The 27,308-nt window shown below is 38.7% G+C and overlaps 1 protein-coding gene across 4 annotated transcripts in view; it reads left to right on the top strand.

Moving 5' to 3' along the window:
- Window positions 1-27,308, top strand: part of slc2a9l2 (solute carrier family 2 member 9, like 2) — a 195,884-nt gene that overhangs the window by 42,948 nt on the left and 125,628 nt on the right. For all 4 annotated transcript variants that reach the window (XR_007035272.1, XM_047346454.1, XM_047346453.1 and 1 more), the window contains exon 8: window positions 15,937-16,069. Coding sequence is in view for 3 of the 4 variants with exons in the window: in XM_047346454.1 (XP_047202410.1) it covers window positions 15,937-16,069 (133 nt within the window). In the remaining variant the exon portion in view is untranslated. The remainder of the gene's footprint in view (window positions 1-15,936; window positions 16,070-27,308) is intronic.

The following is a 27,308-nucleotide window of genomic DNA, read 5'->3' on the forward strand; positions in this document are numbered from 1 at the left end:
CGGTCACCTTGTGACAAATCAGTCGACATACTCATGAAAAGATCATTGGTGTCAAGAAAACAGGCCATGTGCTATGTACAACAAAGGTCCATCAGTGAGTTCAGATGATGTTACCTTTCACGTGGTACTCTTCCTGTTTTAGGAAACGTGTGGCTACACAGGGATTTGTTTTTGTAAGAAACGTTGAAACAGCTGATAATTATTTTATCTTTCATACTTCCAGCATTTAAAAATTTACATCTTTGATATGATGAAATTTTCCCTTTACACTAGATATTAAAATGCATGTAGCAACTGTGCATTTTTAAATAATGAAATATAAATATTTAGCAGTTTTCTTTGCTATCTTGTACAAACACATTATCAGAGTGCATTTTGATAAGAGGAGTACAATATCAATGCACTTAAAACGGTTAGATTCAGATAAATGTCCACTTTATTAAAATTACATGTGATTCTGGCTGTAGGCATATGTTATAAAGGAGGATTACCAGGAAACTTGCTCTACTCTGAAAATTACATTCAGTGGGAATTTACCTTTCTACAGATTTGTCCTATTTTTGCTTTTTGGTCACAATTAAATGTCTTAGCACTTAAAATAAGCCTTAGTATCAGACAAAGAAAACCTGAACAAACACAAAAGGTCATTTTCAAAGAAAGAACATCTCACATTTGCCAAAAAATATTTTGTAGACACATGATAAAAGTGACTTTTTGGAAGTTGGTTGCCCTATTACATCTGGTAATAATAAGTACGTTTTAGATTAAAAAAAAAAACTTCATCCCTACAGTCAGACATAGTGACAAGGTGATGGTCTTGGCCTGCTCTGCTGCTTCCCTGTAAACTTAGCCACACCGGCGTTATACTGCAGAACAATGATCCACAGAACACCTGCCAGTCTACCTCTGAATGCCTCAAAGAAACAAATAAAAGCAATCTAAAGGTTATAGGGATGGCCTGGTATAGGTCCAGGCTTTGATGTGGCTCTAATTCTGTGGCATGACCTGGCCAGGGTTAGGTTCAAGCTCAAAAACCTTCCAATGTGGCTTAATTAGGGCATTTTGGCAGAGTGGGCTGAAATTCCTCCACAGCAATGTAAAAGACTTATTAACAATTATCACAAACACTTGTTGGTAGCTGTTGCTACCAAGGGTGGCACAACAAGTTCTAATGGTTTAGGGGGCAATTACCTTTTCACATATTGGTTTGGATAGCGTTAATCCCTTAATAAATTGTAAACAGACTGAATTCATAAAGTGCTTTTCTTGTCATACAGACCACTCCAAGCATTTTACACTAGACCCACATTCACCCAATCAAACATTCATTCACCAATATGCAGATCGGTAGGTAACTTGCGGTTCAGTGCCTTGTCCAGGGGCACATCAACATGTGACAGGAGAAGGATGGAATCGAACCTACAACTTGTCAGATTCTTAGACAAGTACTCTTTCCACTGAACCACAATCAGGCCACAACAGTAATTGAAATTGTATAAAAACTGCATGTTAGCACTCATGCAACTTTTTGATTGTTCTGAAGCTTTTACTGAAATATTTAAGTGTGATAACAAAATAAAAGGATGAGGGCTGGAAATCTATATTTCACATCACTGTAAACTTAAGAGACCAGTTGTTTGCTTATAAACGAGGCTTTGGTCCACAGTATGACTAAAGACAGTAAAACAGAGCTTGAGGCCTAAAATTTGCCTTTGACATAAATGTTAAAGACATTTAAATCTTGAAACCAAACACATTCAGTCAGAGACATAACAGTACTATATTTAATAAGCATCAGTCGCCGTGGTGCTGAGCTGGATGTCTGCTCAGGTGGAATATCACCTTTACCTGTTCTTCATTACAATGGCTTTGCTTGCCTGCCTAATCTCATGTAATGAATAGCGGTGGGGAAAGTGCACCAGTCATAAATTGTGCAGCATCAGGAAGGTTTTCCCACAATGCCAGAGGAGTTAACATTATGCATAGCCACTCTCTGCTCAACTGTGACTATTTTTAGCATCAGCGTTAACGATTCATCACCTGCAAATAGTCATTAAAGTATGCAGTTTAAACCAGATATTAACATATGCTGTATAAAATGAAATCAGACTCAATGTTTCCTTTTTTAGGTCAATTGGGATTACAGAAATTCCTTTTATTAATCCCAGAATAATGAGAATTTTTTTTAATTTAAATGTTCAATTCGTATTTCTTGAAAATCAAAAGCTTACAGAAAGTACAGAAAATACTATGAAACCTTCAAATAATATGGAAAAACCCCAGTATAATGTCATGGCTTGTAAGCTTTTGATCATTTAAAACATTTGAATTAATCACGCCTGTGGATGTATTAAACTGCAACATCTCAAACACACAGCTTCCTTGTGTGACATCATGGAAAAATTTAATGAAATACGTCAAGATATCAGGATGAGAATTGTGGATCTCCACAAGTCTGATTCAGCTTTGGTTACAATTTGCCTGAAGGTGCATCTGTTCTAATTAATCTCTTCCTGTCATCATATCTTCTCTTGTCCTCTTTGATAACATCTTATTCTTAATCTATAAGGTCCAATTTGTTGATGGATCCACCGTTGCCAGCAACATCAACTTCAACAAAGGCAACAAAACTGTGAATGAACACACATGGAATTATGTAGTAAACAAAAAGCGTGAAATAACGCTAAACATTTTTATACTTTAGATTCTTCAAAATAGCCGCCCTTTGCTTTGATTACTGCTTTGCTCTCGTGGCGTTCTCTCCATGAGCTTCATGAGGTGGTTACCTGAAAAAGTTTTCCAAAGAGTCTTGAAAGAACTTCCCAAAGGTTCATTGAGAGGTGGTAAAAGGTCAATATTTCAGTCATTACAGCAAATGGTGGCTACTTTAAGGAATCTCAAATAGAAAACATATTTAAAGCTATTTTACAATTTTTGGTTTGCTACATAATTCCATATGTGTTCATTCACAGTTTTAAAGTCTTTGGTGAGAATCTACGTACAATGTAAATAGTCATGAACATTATGAAAACCTGGTGGCGCGGTTGGTAGCACTGTTGCGTTGCAGCAAGAAGGTCCTGGGTTTGATTCCCGGCTGGAAGTCTTTCTGCATGGAGTTTGCATGTTCTTTCTGTGTATGCGAGGGTTCTCTTCAGGTACTCTGGCTTCCTCCCACAGTCCAAAGACAAGCCTGTTAGGTTAATTGGTCTCTCTAAATTGCCTTTAGTTGTGCATGGTTGTATTTCTCTGTGTTGCCCTGCGATGGACTGGGCGACCTGTCCTGCCTCTGATCCTATCTAAACTTTGAAAGTGTCTCCAAGTGCAGTCGCAAAAAACATCAAGCGCTACAAAGAAACTGGCTCACACGAGAACCGCCCCAGGAAAGGAAGACCAAGAGTCACCTCTGCTGCGGACGACAAGTTCATCCGAGTCACCTGCCTCAGAAATTGCAGGTTAACAGCAGCTCAGATTAGAGAACAGGTCAATGCCACACAGAGTTCTAGCAGCAGACACATCTCTAGAACAACTGTTAAGAGGAGACTGTGTGAATCAGGCCTTCATGGTAAAATAGCTGCTAGGAAACCACTGCTGAGGACAGGCAACAAGCAGAAGAGACTTGTTTGGGCTAAAGAACGCAAGGAATGGACATTAGACCAGTGGAAATCTGTGCTTTGGTCTGATGAGTCCAAGTTTGAGATCTTTGGTTCCAACCACCGTGTCTTTGTGCAGCACAGAAGAGGTGAACGGATGGATTCTACATGCCTGGTTCCCACTGTGAAGCATGGAGGAGAAGGTGTGATGTGTGGGGGTGCTTTGCTTGTGACACTGTTGGGGATTTATTCAAAATTGAACCAGCATGGTTCAGTATGCCATGGTTCAGTATTCACAGCATCTTGCAGCGGCATGCTATTCCATCCAGTTTGCGTTTAGTTGGACCATCATTTGTTTTTCAACAGGACAATGACGCCAAACACACCTCAAGGCTGTGTAAGGGCTATTTGACCAGGAAGGAGAGTGAGCTGCGCCAGATGACCTGGCCTCCACAGTCACCGGACCTGAACCCAATCGAGATGGTTTGGGGTGAGCTGGACCGCAGAGTGAAGGCAAACGGGCCAACAAGTGCTAAGCATCTCTGGGAACTCTTTCAAGACCGCTGGAAAACCATTTCAGGTGACTACCTCTTGAAGCTCATCAACAGAATGCCAAGAGTGTGGGAGCAGTAATCAAAGCAAAAGGTGGCTACTTTGAAGAACCTAGAATATAAGACATATTTTCTGTTGTTTCACACTTTTTTGTTCAGTATATAATTCCGCATGTGTTCATTCATAGTTTTGATGCCTTCAGTGTGAAGCTACAATATTCATAGTCATGAAAATAAAGAAATCTCTTTGAATGAGAAGGTCTGTCCAAACCTTTGGTATGTACTGTATATATATACTGTATATATATATACATATACATATATATATGTATATATGTATATATATATGATTTTTTTTGTGTGAAAAAAAGACAAGAAAACCAATAATTTTCCTTTTACTTCAAAGTAACAGTGCTCATGAAAAACATAGAATTTTGTTGTAATCTGACAACATCAGAAATAGTTTGCAGCTGAAATAGACAGTATTTTGCTGCTCACATCAACTTTTGACCAAGCTATCATGTCTAATAAGTTACTTATTGAGGCCACCAGAACAACTTTCATGATCTGGGCTCTTGTGTCAGCCAGCTACCCACCACATCTTCCTTGTGACATTAATGTAAGAGCTGGCCACAAAGGTTTAAATGCCAAGGTCTTTCTAACTGATGAGGTCTCACAGCTCCGCTCCAACTTTTTCAATACCTTACAACTTGTCTTGACATTCAAGTCTGAGATGGCACTGCAGAGAGAGAGAGAGGCAGAGAGAGAGAAATCCCATCCCTGCTCACACTTAATTATATTTCTTCACTTTCCCAGGCTGGCTGCCAACAGTGTCGATCAGCCACTTCTGTAAAAAAAGAAGCAAAAAAAAACCTTTACCCTTCACAGTATGTGCCTGGATCTATCTGTCTGTCTTATTTCATTTAGATAACACCAGGAATTGTCAGCCACACCTTGTTAACCCAGAGGAAGTGTTACCCATTCTGCCCCTTCACACCTTATTGGCCATTGTAACAATAACATTTGGTATGTTTGGTGTTGATTTAGCTTACCACTGAAAGATGGGATTCATCATATCCCCCCTCAGTTAATTGCGTTCTGCATTCTTAGTTTATCTTTTAGGGCCGGAAACAGACATAACCCCAAGGCACATGTGCTTTGAAAGCAGGTCTGTTATTCATGTGAACAGAGGGCTAATAATATCAACAGCTCTTCCCTTGGCACATGATGTAGACGTTAGATCACTAGTTACTCTTGGCACTGTAATAAAAAAATTAATTATGGAATATGTGTTCTGAAATTAACAGTATTTATAGCCTGCAATCAGATCTGTTGACACTTGTTGATGTATGCGGATTATAAATGCAAAAAAACCCCCAAATGCAGTAAAAGTCTGGAATTTAAAGTGATCAAACTAAAGAGTTTAGAGGGCATTCATCTCCAATGATTCCTAGTATTAAGTTAAACTAAAAGGATACCTTAATAATAGAATGGGAATATACTGAACTAATAAGGAAAGGTACAGTGCAGGTCTGTGGTCATTTAAATTATTTGGATTCTTGAGATGGACCAGTCTTTTAAGGGTGGTGAACCAATAACGTATGGTTTGAGGCCAGGCCTTTCCAAAATCTTAATCTTACCCTGCTTAACCTATCCAGAAAAGGATTTAAATCGTTTAGGAGGATGATAGAACAATCCAAAGGCCACCAATACTCAAGTCTAGCAGGAATGGGAAACTGCGGTCATTGTCCTCAGTGAAGCACGTTTTACATTGCCAAATAGCTCAGATGATGCCGTCAAGATGACAGTCTCGAACCTGTACAGTTAGAACATTGTAATAACTGTCAAACATGGTGGTGCCAACCATTGCAAATCAATAGCTGAGTGGTTGAAACCTTACAATGGATACTCTGAGCTCACAGATGGGTGTTCCAACAAGTAAATAAATGATCAAAAACAAAAAAAGAAGTTTTGAAATAGTAAAAAATAGACTAATTGCCCTTTTTGATTAGTACCTACTCAGAAGATTGTCAAGCACTGATTGGGTAGGAGGTAGCGTCACTAAAGCAACTATGTTAAAAGAATCAGAACCGCTATTTTAACTACTCACATAGGCGACAGAGTATTCTAAGCTTTAAAATAAAATGGAAGCACAGAAATTGACATTGTGGTCTAGCAACCAGGTGCACAAATGTTTGTGCTTGGCGGCTGAACTGCAAAGGAAAAGTATTCGAAGAGGTGTCCGAGCTGATGGCTGCTCATGGCTAACAGAAGCGAAAAGCGATTACCACACCATCAAGGACCACAATGGCCAGAGTGGTTGGAACTGGAAAAATTGGAAGCGGTTCGACCAAGTGGAACTGACCAGTGAGCATCGAGAGGGAGAGAGACCTCAACTTGGCCACTGTGGTACTGGATTCCATGATGGATAATGGTGAGTGTTTCGTGACTTAAGCATTGTTTATGTTGCTCATCCCATCCATTGGTGGTGAACAGATTCTGCCTCCGCACAATACACAGTTTCAACACACAGCCCAGCACAATGCAACATGGTGCTGTCCTTGGGAAGAAAAATTAACACATATCAAATTAATGTTTGTTAGCAATAGGGGAACTGCTAAATCACTTTAGTTAATGTACAGAGAAAGTGCCAAGAATCACAATTTCCACTTAAGTGAAATGACTAAAGTATTCATTTTTAAATGTACTGAAAGCATACTTAAAAAGTACTTGACATTCAGCACATTCAGCAAACTCAGATCCGTACCATATTACACATTCTCACTTAAGGCCACAGCAAAACAAAATGATTTCAAACCTAAAGCAGCCTTTGTAAAAATGACAAAGTGAAGCACAGTTGGATAAAATTGCTTTTACATACAACAAATCACTTTGTCATGTTTCAACACTAGCTGTTATTTCTGAAAAATAGTTTTAAACTGGCTTTTTGTTAACCACCTCCCATTTCTGCCTTTTGTCTAGGCAAGAGAAAGAGAGTCCCAAATAAAGAACTGTCATCATTTCTTACGAAGATGATACACTGAACCGGGCACAGAGGGAAGAGCGCATCTAACTTTTTATAAGGGAGACTAAGAAGCAAGAGACCAGGAAGCTTTCTTGCAAAGGGAGGAGATGGTGCTGAGTGCTGCATTTAATCAAGCATTCCTTCCGAATGCTGGGAGACCTTGTACACAGTAGGGGTCATAGACGTGTGACTAATTCTACCCTCCGAAGGTTTTTTTTGTTGAAAGGTACATAAAAATGTATATTCTTGTAAATAGTTTGTATTTTGCTGCTGTCAGCAATAAAAAAAAATTTTACTTCTGTGCTTGCATCATGATTTTCTATTTAATCAGTGCATACACTGGTGGGAGAAATCAATAGTACAACCCAGCATTTGTAATTAACATTTTTGTGCATTGATTTAAGAGAAGGTGACCTAAATAATGTCATTTTAAAACTGGGTGAAGTCATGACACAGACGACTCATTCTTGGATGTGCCAAAGCAGAAGAAACCATACTCTTTAGTGATAGCAGTTTTATATTAAGGAATTATGTGCCATACCAACATCTGAATTTCCTGATGGGATATTGGGCTAATTTTTATTGGAATGTATTTTTTAACCAACTACTTAATGGTTCATAATTCTGTTGATCAAATCATACAGAACCAAAAATTATTTATCCAACTGTGGGATTATTCTTATTTTTATTCTGTTTAGCATTCCGCTTGTCATAGTCTTTAATGTGTATAAAACAAAAGTGGAGAGATTTTTAAAAGACATAAGTTTAATGCCAGCATTCATGGTGAGGAACATGTTTGAGTTTAGGGCTGGGAAGGTAAGATTATGTTTAACTATTGCTCAGCAAGTACGGCATCAGAGCATCTTGTACATCTCTGCCCTCCTCCTCTACACCCTGTGACACTGCCACCACAGACTGAAGTGCTGGTTCATCTTATGAGCTCTCATAAGTCTCTCCATGACTTTCGCATAGGTTATGCAAAGCACAGCAGGTCAGCATCATAGATTTCACCAGTTGGACACCACAGTCATTCCTTTTCTGAAAGCAATACCAGTCTCTCTTTAGCCTGCATTTTCAACAATCACCTGTGCTCGGCTGAATATTTGATTGAACATATGCTGTTTTGGTGTCAGTCGTCCAGTGTCATGGAATGTTTTTAAGAGCCAGTCCTCCAAAGGATAAGGCGATTCGCTAAAGGATGTAATAGTTAATGTATCAATGTTCCTGATGTGGGCTGGGAATAGATTTCCCCAGCTGGTTAACTCCCACAATGTGGTTAGTCTAAGAACCCTAGCATCACGCAAGCTCCCTGACAATCTGGCAAACACATCCCAGAATAGTCCATTTCCATCCACAATGCCCATGTAGGTATATGGAGTGACAGCCTTTACGACAAAAAACTTTTTATATCTGCTGGCTCTTTTTTTTAAACTCTGAGTTGGACAAAAAGCCATAGACTGAGTAAGAGGTTCAACATTGCTTCCATGTCCTCAATTGTTTTGATATATGTAATAAAACCCATAACCACAATGAACTGTTAGTGGTAAGAGGATATTGCGGAACAAGTGTGACGTAGAACAAAACAAACGCAGCAGGAACACAGTCTGCGGTTAGCATCATATTAACATTACAGAACATGATGCTCAGCCCTGGGGAAATCACAAAGGGGAAATCCTTTCTATGTCAGAGCTGTGAGTTGCAAGCCAAGCCCTTTTGATTCTGCATTGTCAGAATCATGAGTTGAAAGCTCACAGGGGCTGTGATAACTTTGGAATGCCATGTATTATGTGTAAAGACAAAATAATTCATAATGGGGACATATTGTTGCGTGTTTATTATGCTTTAGACTTAGAGGTGTAGGATTAGAGAAAATGCACAATTAATTCAAACTTGTGCATCCAATACTCATTTTTTAAATTTAGTAAAGTTGTTGTATCATCATTCCACCCTGAAAAAAATACAACTGTTAAAATGCATAATAAAAGGCCAAAAATCACTATAATATTCTTGGCTATATCTATAGCCATGATGACCGTATGTAAAATATCTGACCAGCACTGTAGATAACTGGACACAGAGGTGATACTTACAATGTATACAGTCATATTCAATAAATTACAATATAATTTAAAAGTTAATTTATTGCAGTAACTCAATTCACTAAGTGAAACACATTATATAGATTAATTACACACTGACTGATGTTTTCAAGGCTTTCTTTGTATTAATTATGATAATTTTCCACTATCAGCTAATGAAAACATGACATTTATGATTAGAATATTCAGACCAATAATACAAAAACATTTTAATGCAGAAATGCAGTCTTAATTAAAAGTATGTTTTAAACCTGGGTAAATGTTATTTTCAAAAGACACTTTTAATCTGATAAATGATTCTCATTAGAATACATATATATCTGTATATTGCAAGGTTTTTGAAAGACTCATGGCTAACTGAAATTCATTCAATTGCTCTTTACCTAAGCACATCCCTCTGCCTGGTTTTAATCTAATTAAAGGCTTTCTAACTCTTAATTCTAGATTAACATAACATTAGTACATGGTGAGCACTGTCTTGTCAAAAATATTGTTTCCATTAATATTCTGAACAAACATCTGATGTTTGTTGTTTTTGTCTGAGATTGAAGTTGAATTATTTATATAGCGTTTATGTATTTTGTGAAAACTGCATTTGGTAACACATGTCAAAGACTTAAGCAGAGCGTGTTTTGTTTATTTATTTTGCTGTGGATCTTTCTCTGCGAAAAAAAAGCTCCTGCATTTTTGACTAAGAATATTTCTTTAAATATGTTTTCTCATAAAATGGTGCAGTTTGATTTCTGTTTTTCTTATCACATCCATCCATTGTCTATACCCGCTTATCTTCACAGGGTTGCAGGGGTACTGGTGCCTATTTCCAGCAGTCATTGGGCATGAGGTGGAGTACATACTGGACAAGTCGCCAGTCCATCACAGGGCAACACAGAGACCCACAAGACTATGTGTTGGACACACACACTGACAGCTAAAGGCAATTTAGAGAATAATTAACCTAACAGTTATGTTTTTGTACAGTTGGAGAAAGTCAGAGTAGCCGGAAAAAACCTTCGCATGCAAAAAGACCCCAGGGCAGAATTAAAACCCAGGTCTTTGTTGCTGCAAGGCAGCAGTTCACCTCCGTGTTGCCCACTTTTTTTATGTGTGAGAAATAAGACTTTAAATAGTAAGAAATGTATTTGATTTTAGTTGAATGGTAGTTCCTGTATCTTGTTTTCTCCTGCTTGTATTCCTATCTGACATTTGCAGATTCATTCAGGGTTTGCATTACAGCAAAACAAGGGTTCATTTTTAATTTATATGTATTGATTTTACCCATGTGTCATTTTAACCTACGACCATCTTCATAAATATATGGATGACACGTGTCTCTCTGGAGCTGTTGCCATGTATTTTGCGACATGGTATTTTCCCGTGTCATTTCAGACTTATACAGTAGATGATGTGTGATGAATGCATTGACATGGTCCAGGCTGGCCTTTGGATGGAGACCCTGTCAGGCTTCCTCCCGATGACAGCTTCTGTTAATGGGAGCGAGTCCAAGATGTCATTTGTTGTCAAGTGCAAAATTGTGATAAGCCGTGACAAATGATAATTAATGTAACCTTGGTGCTCAGCGTCTGACCTTCTCCCAGTAGAGAAGTATGTTTATTTAGGTTTTGCAGTAGCAGGCCTTTAGCCAGTCTGTCACTAATTGCCCATGGGATTCCTCAGCCGTCAGCATGGCTCAGACAAAGACAAAGGTTCAATTTAGCAGCCTTAATGAGCTTTATTTGTACTTTGTATTCTCTATTACATCAGTCCATACAGCTTTAGAGAGTTGCACAAATTGACAAAAAGGTTGATGGATTTTTTCTTAGGGGAAATTTTATTCTTGTTCATGTTATATTGTTCATGTTACACTTGATCCCACACATGGGAGAACTTTGAACATGCAAGAGGCTGACTCTTTGTGTGATTGAACTTTAAGTTGCTGGATGTGAAAATGTGGATCATGTTGAATCGGGCACAATAGCTTTGCTAAACTACATTTTCTCATGATTTGTAAGTGTGTACACATACTTATTCATCTCTTTCTCATCTGAATAATGCATTCTCAGTGGAAATGAATCGGACAGTTTCTGGCATGCAAGGCTGCTGCTGCTGAGACTTGATTGGTTAAGCCTCTAAGAGTTAGTATATTCAGACTGATTATTGAACATCTGATTCAAGAGGAGCTGTTTGGCCTCTGTCCTGACTGTGGACCAGTGGACCAGATCTTTACCTATGCAGAGTTGATGACGGTTACTGGTTTTCAAAAATATTTTACCTATATAATTTGATTTATGTTCATATCAACTTCGACAAGCTTCTCTGTTTATGCTGATGCTACCAGTACCATTGTTTCACAAGGTCTCGATGGTGTTTTCTACTTGTTGTGCTATGTTAGTTTTCTGCAACACATAGCATTTTACATGTATGCCCAAGTTGTCTATTTTTGTCTTATCTGGTCAGAACAGACCTTCCCCATGTTTGCTGTGTAATCTCGGTGGCTTTTATCAAACTGCAAACAGGATTATGTTTGGCTTTCTTCTTGCCACTTTGCCATTAAAATCAGATTTGTAGTGCACAACTAATGTCCTGTCAACAGATACTCCTGAGCTGTGTATCTTTGCAGCTCAAGTTGGAGAGTTATTGTTGGCAGGGTTGAATGCTCTCTCTGCCTGGCCTGCCAGTTTAGATGGACCGTTGTGTCTTGGTATGTCTGCAGTTTTGTCATTCTCTTTCAATTTTTGATTAATTGCTTGATTGAATAGTTCCATGAGATGTTCTATGCTTGTATTGTTTTTTATTTTTTATTTAGCAAACCTTGTGTCTGCAAAAATTTAACTTTTCAGGAAAGAGACATTGTTCTTCTCTGTTCCTGTTTTTAATACTTTCTATTGGAAATGTATCAATGAAACCACAGTAATACGAGAAGGAGGATCAATAGGGTCAAGGTTTACAAAAAACCAAAAATGACAACATTGGGTATATTAGGTTTTGGTAGTTGCTAAAGTCTCCTTGGGCTAGACAATGAAAACTCATTGTAACTCCCTTAGAAAGGCAGAGTTTGTTCCCCTTGCTTCTAGTCTTTATGCTGCTGATAATGACTTTATATTTAACGGTCACGCTCTAGATGACAAAAATAATACAAATTCCAATACACACCGTCTCTGTAATTAACAATAACAAGATGTCAGACTTCACATCATCCCGTCATGCAAGGTGTGAATCCTAGCATATTTGCCTCCAAATATAAATTGTGCTGCTTTATTATTCTAAGAATGACACATCTGCGAGGTCCAACTGTCAATTTGCTACTCTGACAGACCATCAGCAAAATAGGGTTATGGAGAAGGTGACATTCATCACAAACAGCTGCAGGTGGATGGGTGATAGGCTTTTCTTCTGATCCCAGCAGATGCCCACATTTGGTCTTTCAAAGATATTTACTAACCTGGATCTCACTTTGTAGACATTCTAAAGTATTGTTGTGCTCTCCAGACGTTATTAAAGAAACATGGAAGAGCTCCACAGTAATGTTTATCTTCCAGGTAGCAGGCTGAGTAATGGAACTGTGGGAACTACACAGACAGACCTTAGAAAAAATAGGTGAGCCATCTGTAAAGGTGGTTTCTGAGATGTTTTTACATCTCATATCATATAAGACATACAGGTCAAACATTCTTTTTTACTCACATTCCACAACACAGAAGCAGTAGACTTGTGTAGCGATGTGCAGCTAATGGTGAGTGGAAGTCTTTATCCCAGTGCTGTGGGGACAAAAAAGTTAGAGACGTTTGTCACAAAGTAGGCTTATTATGCAATCAGAAGCTGCAAAGGTAACTTAATTAAGATTGACCCAACATGAAAGAAAAACACACTAGCTAGAAAAATTGGATACATGGCAGAGGTGGCCCATCTAACAGTTTCATTAGCTCTGTCAAAGCAAACTAGGTGCTAGGTTTTGCATTATTTTAACAGTAGTCATGATTGCAAGAAATCATTTCAGTCCTTTCAGCTCTGTCTTTGTCCAGACAACACTGACATTATAAGGTCTTGAATCCTAATCTTGGAGGTTTTGAATAAATATTTTAGAACTGCTCATTTCTTGGAAAACACCAATGAACTGATTTTGCTGCAAAACAACGATCACTTCCAGTCTCATCTAATATTTATTGGCTATACTTTATCATCTGAGTTGATTACTATAAGTGCACTCATAAAACCTGCTTCTGTTAAAAAGTACTATTGAGAAATACAAAAAGCCATGCATTCATTGCACTGTTGTCTCTCTCTCTCTCTCTCTTTATATATACACAGAAATCAGTGCTTGCAGGGCAGCAAATGTTCAAACTAATAAGCTAAGATGGATCATAGCATCTGAAGCATTTCTCTATTTCAGCTCCTACCAGAATAGCTGTATTATATTCAGTGGAGACAGTCCAACTTTCTCAGTCGGAGACAATAAAACCTCACATTTTTCCCTCTATATTCCATCAAGTATGTCAGAGGGCCATCACTGAGGAATGTAATTAATGACTGTGTTATACGTAAGTAATATTTTCAGTTCTCAGGCTTTTCCTAATAATTTGTCACTGCATTTGCCAACATTTTTCATTTGCCTTACTTAGTTTGTAGAAGTATGTAGAAGTTTACAAAATACTCAGATCTTTGTTTATTTAAGATGGTGGAAAAAGAATTAAATCGTCACTCATTTCAAAAAAGTAATGGTAACAAGGTAACAGGGGACATATAAAAATGCTTAATATTTATCTTGCAGGCAATACGGTGATGCAGTGGTTAGCATTACTCTGTCACACAGTTTGAATCTTTGGTTATGCAGATTCCACTATTGGTATGATCATTATAAAATGACCTTAGGTGTAGATAGAAGGACAGTGTGTGGGTTTGTGTTGCTCTAGTGATAGATGGGTAAGTTTTAGTTTCTACCTAATATAAAAATAATACCCATTAAAAAAAGCTTTTATTCATACCTGCACATTATACTGTATCTAAGGTTTTTGAGTAAATGCTAAGCACATGCTGATCCTAACCTGGTTTGGATCAAAGATGAGCAATATTGAGTATGCTAATCCAAGTGTACATAACTGGCTATTGAATCCTACCATTTTTTAACTGAACTGCTGTTTTTTGACCCTTGTCACTACTTTAAACTCAGCACATATATATATATATATATATATATATATATATATATATATATATGTGTGTGTGTGTGTGTACAAACAAACATTCTCTCTGTGTGTGTATATAGTTACATAATTTACTGTGTTTTGATGGATACCAACCTAAGCATACAGTTGCCATTGTAATGTTAAAGTGACTTATTAATCAGACAATGCTCTGGTTGCCAACAAGTGGAGATATAAATAGACTAGTGAGGATCATATTCAAAACATTTACATATGTTTGTAAAATTTTTTAACTTACCTGATTCCTGTGAATTCTGTTTTTAACTCAAAGATAACACTGGACATTCTTTGTTATTAATATTATAAACTGCTTAATTGTAACTTTAGTATTCAGTATTGTACTTTTTCTGCATATTTTGAATTTACCCTCTAAAAAGATCAGTTTAAGTACTTCCAAATTTTTTATAGCAGTCACCACTTCAATAATGATTACAGCAATCTTTTGAAGGAACACCATCTTGACAGAAATTGTAAAACAGTATGTAATGGGAACTTGTCCTTTTTTGATCTGTTGCATTATGTTATTAAAACAAAACGAACAAAAAAGATTCTTATCCAGTGGCCCTGCTTTAAGTGTTGAAGGATGCGGTTTCACTGCAATCCATTCACCCAGAAGTTGAAATGTTCTATTTGAAGTTAGAAAACTCAAAGCTGCTGATACACCTTTGCACACATTTCCTGTCTTGTCATGTATGTTTTACATATTGCAAAATATATGTTTTGAAGGAGAGGAAAGTAGATTTTGTGGTAGAACATGGAATTTCACTTGTTTCAATATGTTTTGCTATTGCTCAGCTCCCAGTTTGAATATTCCATGTGTACATGGGAGCTAGGTTGAGGGATTCAGTGTTCTGCAGCATCAGGAATCAAGTTTCAAGGCTCTGTGTGTGCGATAGTGGTCATATAATTAATATCCAAATTAATCAGAACGTTGGTAGTAGTAGTAGTTCTGTTTTAAGCATCCAGTGTGGTGATTGAATCTTCATCAGTGCAGACAGTGCATATGCATTGTGTTACATGAGTTTAAGTAATGTTATTATTGGGTCATTGATACAATATTTCTTTAGCACCTTCATAAAACGTTTTTTCATAATAACATTTTAATGCATTTTAATGCTGTTTAAAAAATGACTTGTATCACTGACCTTCTGTCTACAAAGCTCTCTATCCTTAATTACAAAAGCAAGAATCATTCAACCCACGATCAGTTTTCACATCTACTCTGTAAATGTACACATTTTTAAATACATTAGTATATGCAACCAGTTTTCACATATTTTAAAGGACATATGCCATAGAAACACAATAACTTCATCTTTTAATCAAAGCCCAAGAAGTGTGAACACATTCAGTGGAGTGTTATATAATAGCTGTAATATACAGCTGTTTGGCAACATGTTGATGTTTAATATGTTGCAGCTCTCCCGTGTCCAAGGCTTTGATGTAGCTGTTCTGTTCATGTTCCAATTGCAGGAGTCCAGGTGGAACTACCTATTTTCGTTCCTGGCATTTCCAGCAGTGCTGCAGTTGTGTGTGCTACCCTTCCTCCCTGAAAGTCCCCGGTACCTGCTGCTGGAGAGGAGAGACGAAGTGGGAGCAAAAAGAGGTATTATACACAGCACTCTGTCAAACAGATATGCATGATGCACACAAGCACGACCTCAAGGGGGGCAGCAAGTCTCACAATCCATGTGTGCTTTAATGTACTAAATTTATTTTTCTCAGCCTTTCTTCTAAAATTAATTAAAGAAAAAAATATTAATTTAAACACATCCACTGATTTATGCATTTTTCTTCATGCTGCTTAATGTGACTTTTGAAGTTTTGAAGTACGTATCTAGGTGGGAGTATTGTGTCCTTCTAGGTCCATATATTTGTGGAACCATCCAGAAACTGAGAACTTTTATTACTTAATTTCAGCCCAAGGTGTGATTGTCTTTTTCTAAACTTAGTTGTGTTGTTTCTTTTTTAATACTTAAACTCAACCATCGGGGGAATTAAACTTGAAACTGACATACTACAGCTGTCTCGTACATTTGAAAAATATATCTAATTTTACTCTTTGACAAAGGAGCACAAGGGACTATAATTCTACAGCTGTACATTTGGACCATCTGCTTGTAGCAAAATTTTAGCTTAGCAACCATGTCAAATTTGGACATACAGTTACAAATACATACATACACCCCAATAATATTTTGATAAATAGACTCAGTAGAGACACCCAGATGTCCCTGTCCCCCCAGACACCTCCTCCAGTTCCTCTGGGGGAAGCCCAAGGCGTTCCCAGGCCAGCCGAGAGACATAGTCACTCCAGCGTGTCCTTGGCCATCCCATGAGCCTCCTCCTCTAATTAACTGGTACCTGGAAATATTGAATTAGATTGTAGTTGATCATTGAGTAATGGGAGCAGGGTGGTGATGTGATAAAATATTTCAGGACAATGTGAATCCAATATTTTGCCACAGCTTCTCAATTTGATGGTTTGGACTTTGAATGGGCCATTCTAGCACGTGAATAAGCCTTGATATAAACTATTGTAGCACTGGCTGCATGTTTACTGGTGACGTCATAGAAGGTGAACCTCTGCCCGAGCCTCTAATATGTTTTCAACTTTTAGCCCAGTCTATCATCTCATCTTCCTGCGGGGATGGTTTGTTCTGGATGATGCACAGCTTCGGTTTCTAATACACACATTGCGTTTGCATGCAGGCCAAATAGTTCAACGAAGGTCTGATCAGAAGACCACATATACCTTCATGGCTTGTGGCAAACTTTAAATAGTGGCTTTCTTATTGCTACTCTTGAACAAAGGGAAGATTTATAAGGTGCATGATTGATACCTGTCCTGTCAGCAGATCATTCAACTTGAGGTGTGTATCACTACAGCTCCTCCAGAGTTGCTACAGGTCCTTCTCAAAATATTAGCATATTGTGATAAAGTTCATGATTTTCCATAATGTCATGATGAAAATTTAACATTCATATATTTTAGATTCATTGCACACTAACTGAAATATTTCAGGTCTTTTATTGTCTTAATACAGATGATTGTGGCATACAGCTCATGAAAACCCAAAATTCCTATCTCGCAAAATTAGCATATTTCATCCGACCAATAAAAGAAAAGTGTTTTTAATACAAAAAACATCAACCTTCAAATAATCATGTACAGTTATGCACTCAATACTTGGTCAAGAATCCTTTTGCAGAAATGACTGCTTCAATGCGGCGTGGCATGGAGGCAATCAGCCTGTGGCACTGCTGAAGTCTTATGGAGGCCCAGGATGCTTCGATAGCGGCCTTTAGCTCATCCAGAGTGTTGGGTCTTGATTCTCTCAACGTTCTCTTCACAATATCCCACAGATTCTCTATAGGGTTCAGGTCAGGAGAGTTGGCAGGCCAATTGAGCACAGTGATACCATGGTCAGTAAACCATTTACCAGTGGTTTTGGCACTGTGAGCAGGTGCCAGGTCGTGCTGAAAAATGAAATCTTCATCTCCATAACGCTTTTCAGCAGATGGAAGCATGAAGTGCTCCAAAATCTCCTGATAGCTAGCTGCATTGACCCTGCCCTTGATAAAACACAGTGGACCAACACCAGCAGCTGGCACGGCACCCCAGACCATCACTGACTGTGGGTACTTGACACTGGACTTCTGGCATTTTGGCATTTCCTTCTCCCCAGTCTTCCTCCAGACTCTGGCACCTTTATTTCCGAATGACATGCAGAATTTGCTTTCATCTGAAAAAAGTACTTTGGACCACTGAGCAACAGTCCAGTGCTGCTTCTCTGTAGCCCAGGTCAGGCACTTCTGCCGCTGTTTCTGGTTCAAAAGTGGCTTGACCTGGGGAATGCGGCACCAGTAGCCCATTTCCTGCACACGCCTGTGCACGGTGGCTCTGGATGTTTCTACTCCAGACTCAGTCCACTGCTTCCGCAGGTCCCCCAAGGTCTGGAATCGGCCCTTCTCCACAATCTTCCTCAGGGTCCGGTCACCTCTTCTCGTTGTGCAGCGTTTTCTGCCACACTTTTTCCTTCCCACAGACTTCCCACTGAGGTGCCTTGATACAGCACTCTGGGAACAGCCTATTTGTTCAGAAATGTCTTTCTGTGTCTTACCCTCTTGCTTGAGGGTGTCAATAGTGGCCTTCTGGACAGCAGTCAGGTCGGGAGTCTTACCCATGATTGGGGTTTTGAGTGATGAACCAGGCTGGGAGTTTTAAAGGCCTCAGGAATCTTTTGCAGGTGTTTAGAGTTAACTCATTGATTCAGATGATTAGGTTCATAGCTCGTTTAGAGACCCTTTTAATGATATGCTAATTTTGTGAGATAGGAATTTGGGGTTTTCATGAGCTGTATGCCAAAATCATCCGTATTAAGACAATAAAAGACCTGAAATATTTCAGTTAGTGTGCAATGAATCTAAAATATATGAATGTTAAATTTTCATCATGACATTATGGAAAATAATGAACTTTATCACAATATGCTAATATTTTGAGAAGGACCTGTATTTGCCACTTGGCTGTTTCTCTGTTTAATGCTGTCCTTGCTAGTTTAGGTAAATTGTTTTGTCTTGTCTGCAGCTGTACTATCCTGATGGAATAAACAGTTCTCTGTCAGAATTGTTTCAGAACCTAACCCTGCACTTCTCCACAACTTTATCTTTGACCTCTTTGCTGTGTTCTTTGATTTTCATGATGCTCTTTGTTCACTAATGTTCTCAAATAAATCTCTGGGACTTTCACAGAATATCTGGATTTGTGCTGAGTAAGGTGTATGCTGGTGGACTCCATTTACTAATTATGTGACCTCTGAAGGCAATTGGTTGAATTGGATTTTATTTAGGGGTATCATAGTAAATGGAGCTTAATAAAAATGCATGCCACGATTGAAATACTAAAAAAGAAAGCCATATTTCAAATACTGTTCACTGAACAATGATTTGATATTTGTGTTGGTCTGTGACAGAAAACCCATATCAAATATAGTGAGTTTTATCATCAGAAATATATATAGTTTCTTTCTTCACTCATTTGCCATAGTTCTGTTACACTGGTACATTCAGTCAGACACCAAACACACACTCACACTGTGCTTATACTTTCCAAATGCTGGACCCTACATCCCAGGAGAACCCGAGCCTCGTTTCATGTTGGCAGCTCTGTACCTTGTGTGGTCAGGATCCACACAGTCTGCCATCAAATCACTGTTTTTTAATGACCTGCTTTTGGTGCCCTTCTGTTCTCAGAGATTTTCTATTCTGGGTTGTGTCCTTAATCTCCATCCACCTGAGTTTCCCACAGCCTCAGGGATTCACCTTTAGGGGCGAAAGGATCAAAGCATGGGGAGAGGTGCCTTTATACTCTTGTCTTTCCTCTAGTGGTAAGGAGAAAATGGCTGCCAGAAACCTAGACAACTCTGCTTAAATAGGAAATAAGTATGTTTTGCTGGTTTGGTCCTGAGGTTGAGAAAGAGCACACCTGAAACAGCAATCTTTTAATTTAAATGCTGCATATGGTAAATTCTGAGCAAAATTAATCTGTTTTAACTTGACACAATGCTATACAAGGGTACAGGATAATTGAATCAATACTTTTTTTCAGCAAAATTATATTTGGTGTGTTAAACTGTAATTCTGCCAAAAGAAAGTTCCAGTTTGCACAACAATCTTCCTGGTTGCAATCACACGAGATCTGCTGTGAAAAGAATGCAACATAATCCAGCATTTAAATTCCTCTAATCGCTGCAGGCAGTACACAGCGTTATTTGCACCACAGTAAAACCTAATTTAGGGTTGAGAAATTCTTCGTTTTAGAGGAGGAATTTCAACACAGAACATGACAGAACTGAGATGCAGCCTTGGGGTGCCTTATGGATATTCATGCTTTAAAGAAATCCTGCAGAGTTGTTATGTAATTACACAATAATCTGTCGTTTACTGCTTCAAGTGTGTGTCAATATATAAATAAGGACTATTAAATACAATGTATATGCAAGAGAACATGACATCAGCAACAATGACTTAACGTTGTTTCCTTTTGACTTTATAACTCATTTAGTTCTGGAGGAATTGTATATCATTCTTCTTTGCTTAAGTTCCTATATATCTGCAGACATTTGTTCATAAACAGAACCTTTTAGCATTGCACAGTATGCACTGTCTGACCCTGGGCTAGATGATCTGGAATGTCCCAGTCACACCAACAGTCATATGTTCATACACATATATGCAGATCAGTAGGCAACGTGGGGTTCAGTATCCTGTGCAAAGACACTGTAACATGGGGAAAACTGGAATTAAACTTGCAGTCTTCTAGTTAGAAGATTGGTTACTCTTCCCACTGATCCACAGCCATCACAATCAACTGAACATAGAAGTGGCAATATAACCCTTCACAGAACCTGTCACTTTCTCTGAAATAATTTTTGGTATCTTTCCACCTTGGCTTTGTGCTAATTTACCTCTGTATGCTCCAGACCATGGAAATACCAAAAGCACAAATCCTTTGAAAGTAATGGCGTAACTGTGACACAAACTAAGTAAACACCCTGCTGTACTTAGTTTTTGACACAGTTACTCCTTTTTGGCTTCATGTCTATTTAATAAAAAAGAGTCAAATCGATTGTGTGCTGTTGAACTCTTGGGGTTAGGTTTAAATAATTTTAGAACCTGTTAAGGACCAGATCGTTTTTCTTTGTGAGACTTTGTGAGATTATCTAAATCCTGTTATAAATGCTGTTCTGCTCTTAGTGCAGTACTATTTGTACGTTATTTAATTTTTCTACGGATGGACACAAAAATAACTGCATACAGGAATTTTGGCCTAAAGTATTTTAAAACTGCTATAAAGGAAGTAAATGAACACATTGGTTGAGAGTTTGGTGATTGGCAGTAAACACATGAAAATGACTGTTTAAAGAGTAGCTAATAATAAAAGTACTACTTAGTGACACTCATTAACAAATGGAAGTATTGATTGAAATTTAGTTTTAATTCTTAGAATTGTTATTCGCTAATCACACAGAAATATGATAAAAATAAATATAATACCATTGCATCTATTTAACATGAACTCAGTTTGACCTGAATTTGAACAGTTGAGGTGGAGTCAGTTTGTAACTTATAGGATTTTGTCTGTCATCTGTATGTTGGCAAAGAATAAAAACTATTAATGTATCAAATTCTGCTTGAGGTTTGTCACAATTCTTTGCTTTTGAGTTTTTTCTGTTCTGCTATTTCTTTTTTGTTTATTTTTACTTTCACATCTGTTTTTCTCCTGCAAGAGTTCTGAAATTGTTTGAAGATTTTTATCAGGCTAATTATATTTTTTCTCAGACATCCAGCAACTATAATTTGTCTTTTCACTGTCATTGCATGCACTTAATAACTTGGTAGAATTTTCTGTGTTTCTTCAGTATTTCCCTCCAATTCTTGTTTGCATTTCTTTTGGTTACACAGGCATAGATGTCAACCTCCAGTCCTCGGAGGCCGGTGTCCAGCTACTTCTATATGTCTCTAATTCAGCACATCTGAATTGAATAATGAGGTCATTACTAGGACCCTGTAGAACAACTGCATGTTGAGGAGATTATTCAGCGATTAGATTCGGGTGGGTTGAACCAGGGATATATCTTAAAGTTGCAGGACAGCGACCCCCCTAAAGACAGGAGTTGACACTGTTGCATTAAGGTATTAAATACTATTTGGTTTCTATTTATAGACACACTCTTATCAAGCAAAGTAACCAATTAATTTAGCTTGATTTATAATGAGTCCAACGCATTTTGCCACATGCCTCAAAATATGACCCTGACTAAAAAAAAAACTGTTCCACTGATCATTTTAATGCAGGATAGGGACTGGCGATGGCGCAGGGGTAAATCACGCACTCCATATTCTGAGGCATCAGTGCTCGAAGCAGCTGTTGCGGGTTTGACTCCTGGCCCATGTCTTCCCCCTCTCTCCACCCCTTTGCTGTCAGCTTACTGTTGAAAAAAATGAGAAAAATGGAGGCCACTAGTGCTGCAAAAATCATTTAAAAAAGAAAACATGCAGAATGTTGTCAAAGAAAAGTTTAAATTGGGCTGTGTGCTGTTAAACCGCATGCAAAGACATTATAACGTGTAGTAATGAATTGTTACTTCACAAATATTAGTTTCTGTTGTATTTCCATGCTGTTTCACAAGAGCAGGGTAAGAACCAACATGTATGTAAACCTAAAGTTAAGATGTCAGTCAGAGGCAAATAAAATGGGACAACTGCTAACACTAAACGTCAACTCTGTGATACTCATCCATATGCATCACATCTGCAGGCAAACCCCCATGTCAGTCATGAAATGACAAAGCCACACGCATTGAGGAAATGTCCATGGCATGTTGTCCTGTTTCATGACATGATCCAATATTCCTTTCTGATGACAAACAGAAACTGAATGAACAATGTCAACTCAGCTACGAATAATAAACTGTTTGCTTGAACATCAGGTACTCTGACCCTCTTTCTGCACACATTTTATGAACACAGTATAGCTGTTGATTAGGAGGAAGGGTTGTTCTCTCCCAAATGATCAGTGGGTTTATCCCCTACTCCCCTGGTTTACCTGCCAAAATGTCCTTGGACAGGATACTGTCCTGCTTTGGCTCCTTTATCAGTCTGTTTTTAAGTTAGAGAGTGGCCTATATGTGGACCATATTTATAAGTGTAAAATCCAGCCATAAAATCCTTTTATTTACCCAAGTGCTTGTTGAAATTAATTATGATTATTTTGTACTGGATGTAAAAAGTTAACAAAACAAATAAATAAGGAACATTTTTGCACTGATCCAACATCATTGAAACAATTTTGTGATATCGCATGTGTACATTAATCTTTTTGATGGGAAAGGCTGAAAAGGTTACAAAGAAGACCTGATAGGACCAGGAGAGAACGTTGCCAACAGCAAACAAAGCCCAAAATTCTTAAACATCATATTCTTTATTATTAGGTTTCAATTCTTAAACCTAAACTGCAACCCATCTGAAAGGTGCAAAAGTACATGCTCAAGGTAAAAAATGTTGCGACAAAATCAACACTAACACCTAAAGAACATTTTTAAGGAGAATTTAAATAAGACTAACTTGTTCCAGTAAATGGGTGGACGTGGACCAAAATATGTTGAAGATTGTCTCTTGAATGACCTATATAGGATACACCCCAGCAGGGTGTATCAGGGTTTTTGTATGGGATTATAAAAGATGAGCATGTTGTACCATTGCAAATAAAAATTGCCTAATGATAAATCTCTAATCTAGTAGTCACTTCTGGGATATGCTTAGCTCCAGTTGTGTTAAAAGAAAACGTTTACATTCAAAGTTGGAAGAAGACTGAGGAAAAACAGGGAAAACATTGGCTAGCGGAGATTTTTCAGATGCTACACGGCGAGCCATGGCGGCTTCCCCTCCGCAGAGATCTCCTGACGCAGGCACGCGGATAAATATTTCATCCGCATCCAGAGCGCATGGCCCTATGGGCCTGGCCTGTGAGGGGTTAAATCTGGCTGCCAGTGGGCTTCCCCAGAGCGTTATTGACACAATTCAAAATGCAAGGGCCGTTTCCACGCGTAACGTGTATGAGGGTAAATGGCAGGCATTCGTGGGTTGGTGCGCAAAACCTATGGTGAGCGTAATGCAAAGCCCTGTGTCGGACGTTTTAACTTTTCTGCAGGCACTGTTGGATAAAGGCTTGGCTTTTTCCACTGTGAAGGTGTACCTGGCTGCTATTTCAGCCTGTCACGTTGGCTTTGGTGACAAAACAGTGGGGCAGCACCCCCTGGTGTGTCAATTCATGAAAGGTGCACGACGGCTCCGTCCAGTGTCAAGGAGCCTCACTCCTTCATGGGATTTACCTATGGTACTCGATGCGTTGTCACGTGCACCATTCGAACCGTTGCAGCAGGTTGAGCTCAAAGTGCTTTCCTTTAAAACGGCCTTATTGATTGCTCTGGTTTCTGCTAAGCGTGTGAGTGACATTCAAGCGCTCTCAGTTAACCCGTCCTGCATGCAGTTTCTGGGTGAGTCAAGGGTTTTACTGAAACCTAATCCTGCCTTTATACCTAAGGTTGCTACGGCTCTGCCATGCCGTGCCCTTGAATTAATGGCTTTCTACCCACCACCATTCTCCTCTCAGGAGCATGAACGACTGCATACGCTGTGCCCAGTACGAGCTCTGCGGTTATATGTGAAAAAAACAGCAGATTTTCGTAAATCAGAGCAGCTGTTTGTGTCATGGGCTTCACCACATAAAGGAAAGCCTCTCACAAAGCAACGTCTTTCGCATTGGGTAGTGGGGGCTATTATTATGGCTTATGAGAGCAGAGGCCTTGCACCCCCTGCAGGTCTGCGGGCTCATTCCACTCATGGTGTGGCATCATCCTAGGCACTGTTCCAGGGTATACCTGTGGAGGAAATATGTGAGGCTGCCAACTGGGCGACCCCTCACACCTTCACTAGGTTCTATAAACTGGATGTCACCAGGCCCACACTGGCTCACACGGTTCTGGGTGTGGGTTCCACATTGCCATGAATGCAAGATGCAATCTGTTGGTCTTCGAGTGAGCTTATCTGGCAATACGGGAGCAGAAATATCCCATAGTGAGATACCGAAACGAATGTTGAAAGAGAACTTTAGGTTAAGGATTTAACCCCGGTTCTCTGAAACATGAGTGAGGTATCTCACCAGATTACCCTCCTTGCAGGGAGCGAGGAAGAGGTGTGCTTATTAAACTGAAGATCACCTACGTGACGTCGACTTTTATACTGGGAGGAAGTCCTCCCATGGGAGCGGACGTCACTTCCGCCTGCCAGTCAAGACTGGCGTAATGTAATAGAGCTTCTGGGGGACAGGCGCTGGAGGCGTGTCCCCATAGTGAGATACCTCACTCATGTTTCAGAGAACCGGGGTTAAATCCTTAACCTAAAGTTTTTACTTTATGTCACACAAATGTTTTTCATCATAAATCAAATTTAATATCAGACAAAAAAAAAAAAAACATAAGTATATGCAAGATAGAGTTTTAGGATGATGATTTCATTTGCCACAGGTAAATGTTGGCCCTCTGTCAAAAAGAAATCTGCCCCTTGTTAAGTTATGAATTTTTGCTGACCTCTCACACCTCGTTTAAGGTCAGTGTATATGATTCAACAATATGAAAGAGATGGTGCAGAAAATAGATTCGTCTCACATTTACCAAAAAAGGCCTTGATGAGATCCCAAGACTACAGGGAAAATATTCTTTGGACTGATGAGACAAAAGAGGAACCTTTTGGTCATAAACACAGAAAAGAAAAATCATTTAGTTGGTCAAATATGTAATTTGGAGGTAGTGTAATGGTCTTCAGCTGCTTTGCTGGATGACTTGCTATGATGGATTGAACGATGAACTCCCAGGTCCTCCTGAAGGAATATGTTCGGCCATCGTTTGTGATGGATGGACGTTCAAGCGCACTTCTGTAATGGAGTTTTGACGAAAATTCAGTCTGAAAAACTCAGCCCCTCCTCCGGTCTTTCCAATGACTCCACCATGCATCCCTGCTCCAGCCAATCAGCATCGAGTCTTCATTTCCTCTTCAGCCAGTCACCGTCCTAGGTTCCGCTTTAAAGATCTTCACTCACGGACCTCCTCGCTCTTCAAGCTGAGCTGCGACCCTCCTCCTGCCCATCTCCACCATCTGGCTTCCTAGCTGCTCCCCATTTCCCTACCTCCCCAGGCCACCACTCCACCACCAGTCTGATCCCAGGGGGGAAGACATCTCTTTTTCTATTCATATATTGTTTATTCAAGCTCACGTCATTCTTAGCGTTCGTGTTTTCCTCCGGTTTCCGAACGCCAAAGAAATAAATATTTGTAAATAAACTTCTCTAATCGCCACCTATGTGTCTTTTCATTGTGAGTCTTACATTATTGAAATGCAACATGATAATGATCTTAAATACTCCGGCATGTCTGCCTCTTGATGGCTAAAAAAATAACAAAACTAAAGTTTTTGGAGTGGCCTAATCACAGTCCAGACATAATATTGTTTTCTGCAGAGAAGAGTGGATAAAAATTACTCTATAGAGATGTTAAAACGAGAAACTGCTGAAGTGCACTTCTGACAGTTTGTTTCTCATTAAACAATTGGTTCTCATAGCAATGTACAACCTCTGTAAACATTTGTCACTGTTCTTAAATAGACACATAAAACAGAACAAAGCAGTAATGCATTGCTTGTACTGGTTAGCTCAAACACCTCGCAAGAAAATCAACAAATCCCACGAGTTTTCCGATGTGCAGCAAGAATGTGCTCAGCTTGAGAATGATGTAATTTCCTGATCCAAAATCAAGCTAACAAGATGGCTTGATGCTGCAAATGTCTTCAGATGATGTTAAATGGTTAAAAAAACTCAAACCTACTGCTGTGTTTTTGTTTGTTGTTACCTTCCTTAATCAGGTTTTTGTGTGTGGACACTTTTGAAAAATACATTTTTAATGTTATTGATTTTTTTCATGGTTAATGGTTAAATAAACAAAAAATAATAAACTGGGTGGAATTGGATATATTTATATATATATATATATATACTGTAGAGACATTATCAAATATTGAGATCTGAGATCCTGTAACATTTTGGGTAGCTTAATATCATACTCACAAACCAGTTAACTTAAATTTAGGGATGGAAATCTAAGAAATACCTTTGTAGATAAAGTCAATGAGCGCTGTTGAATGAATGCAGCAAACATGCTCAATTCTCTGTTTCTAAACTACAGCACGCGCTGTTCCAACCTATACGATTGTAAAATCCAAATGCTATA

This window comes from Girardinichthys multiradiatus, chromosome 20, assembly GCF_021462225.1.
Source record: "Girardinichthys multiradiatus isolate DD_20200921_A chromosome 20, DD_fGirMul_XY1, whole genome shotgun sequence".
In the NCBI taxonomy this organism is placed as follows: Eukaryota; Metazoa; Chordata; class Actinopteri; order Cyprinodontiformes; family Goodeidae; genus Girardinichthys; species Girardinichthys multiradiatus.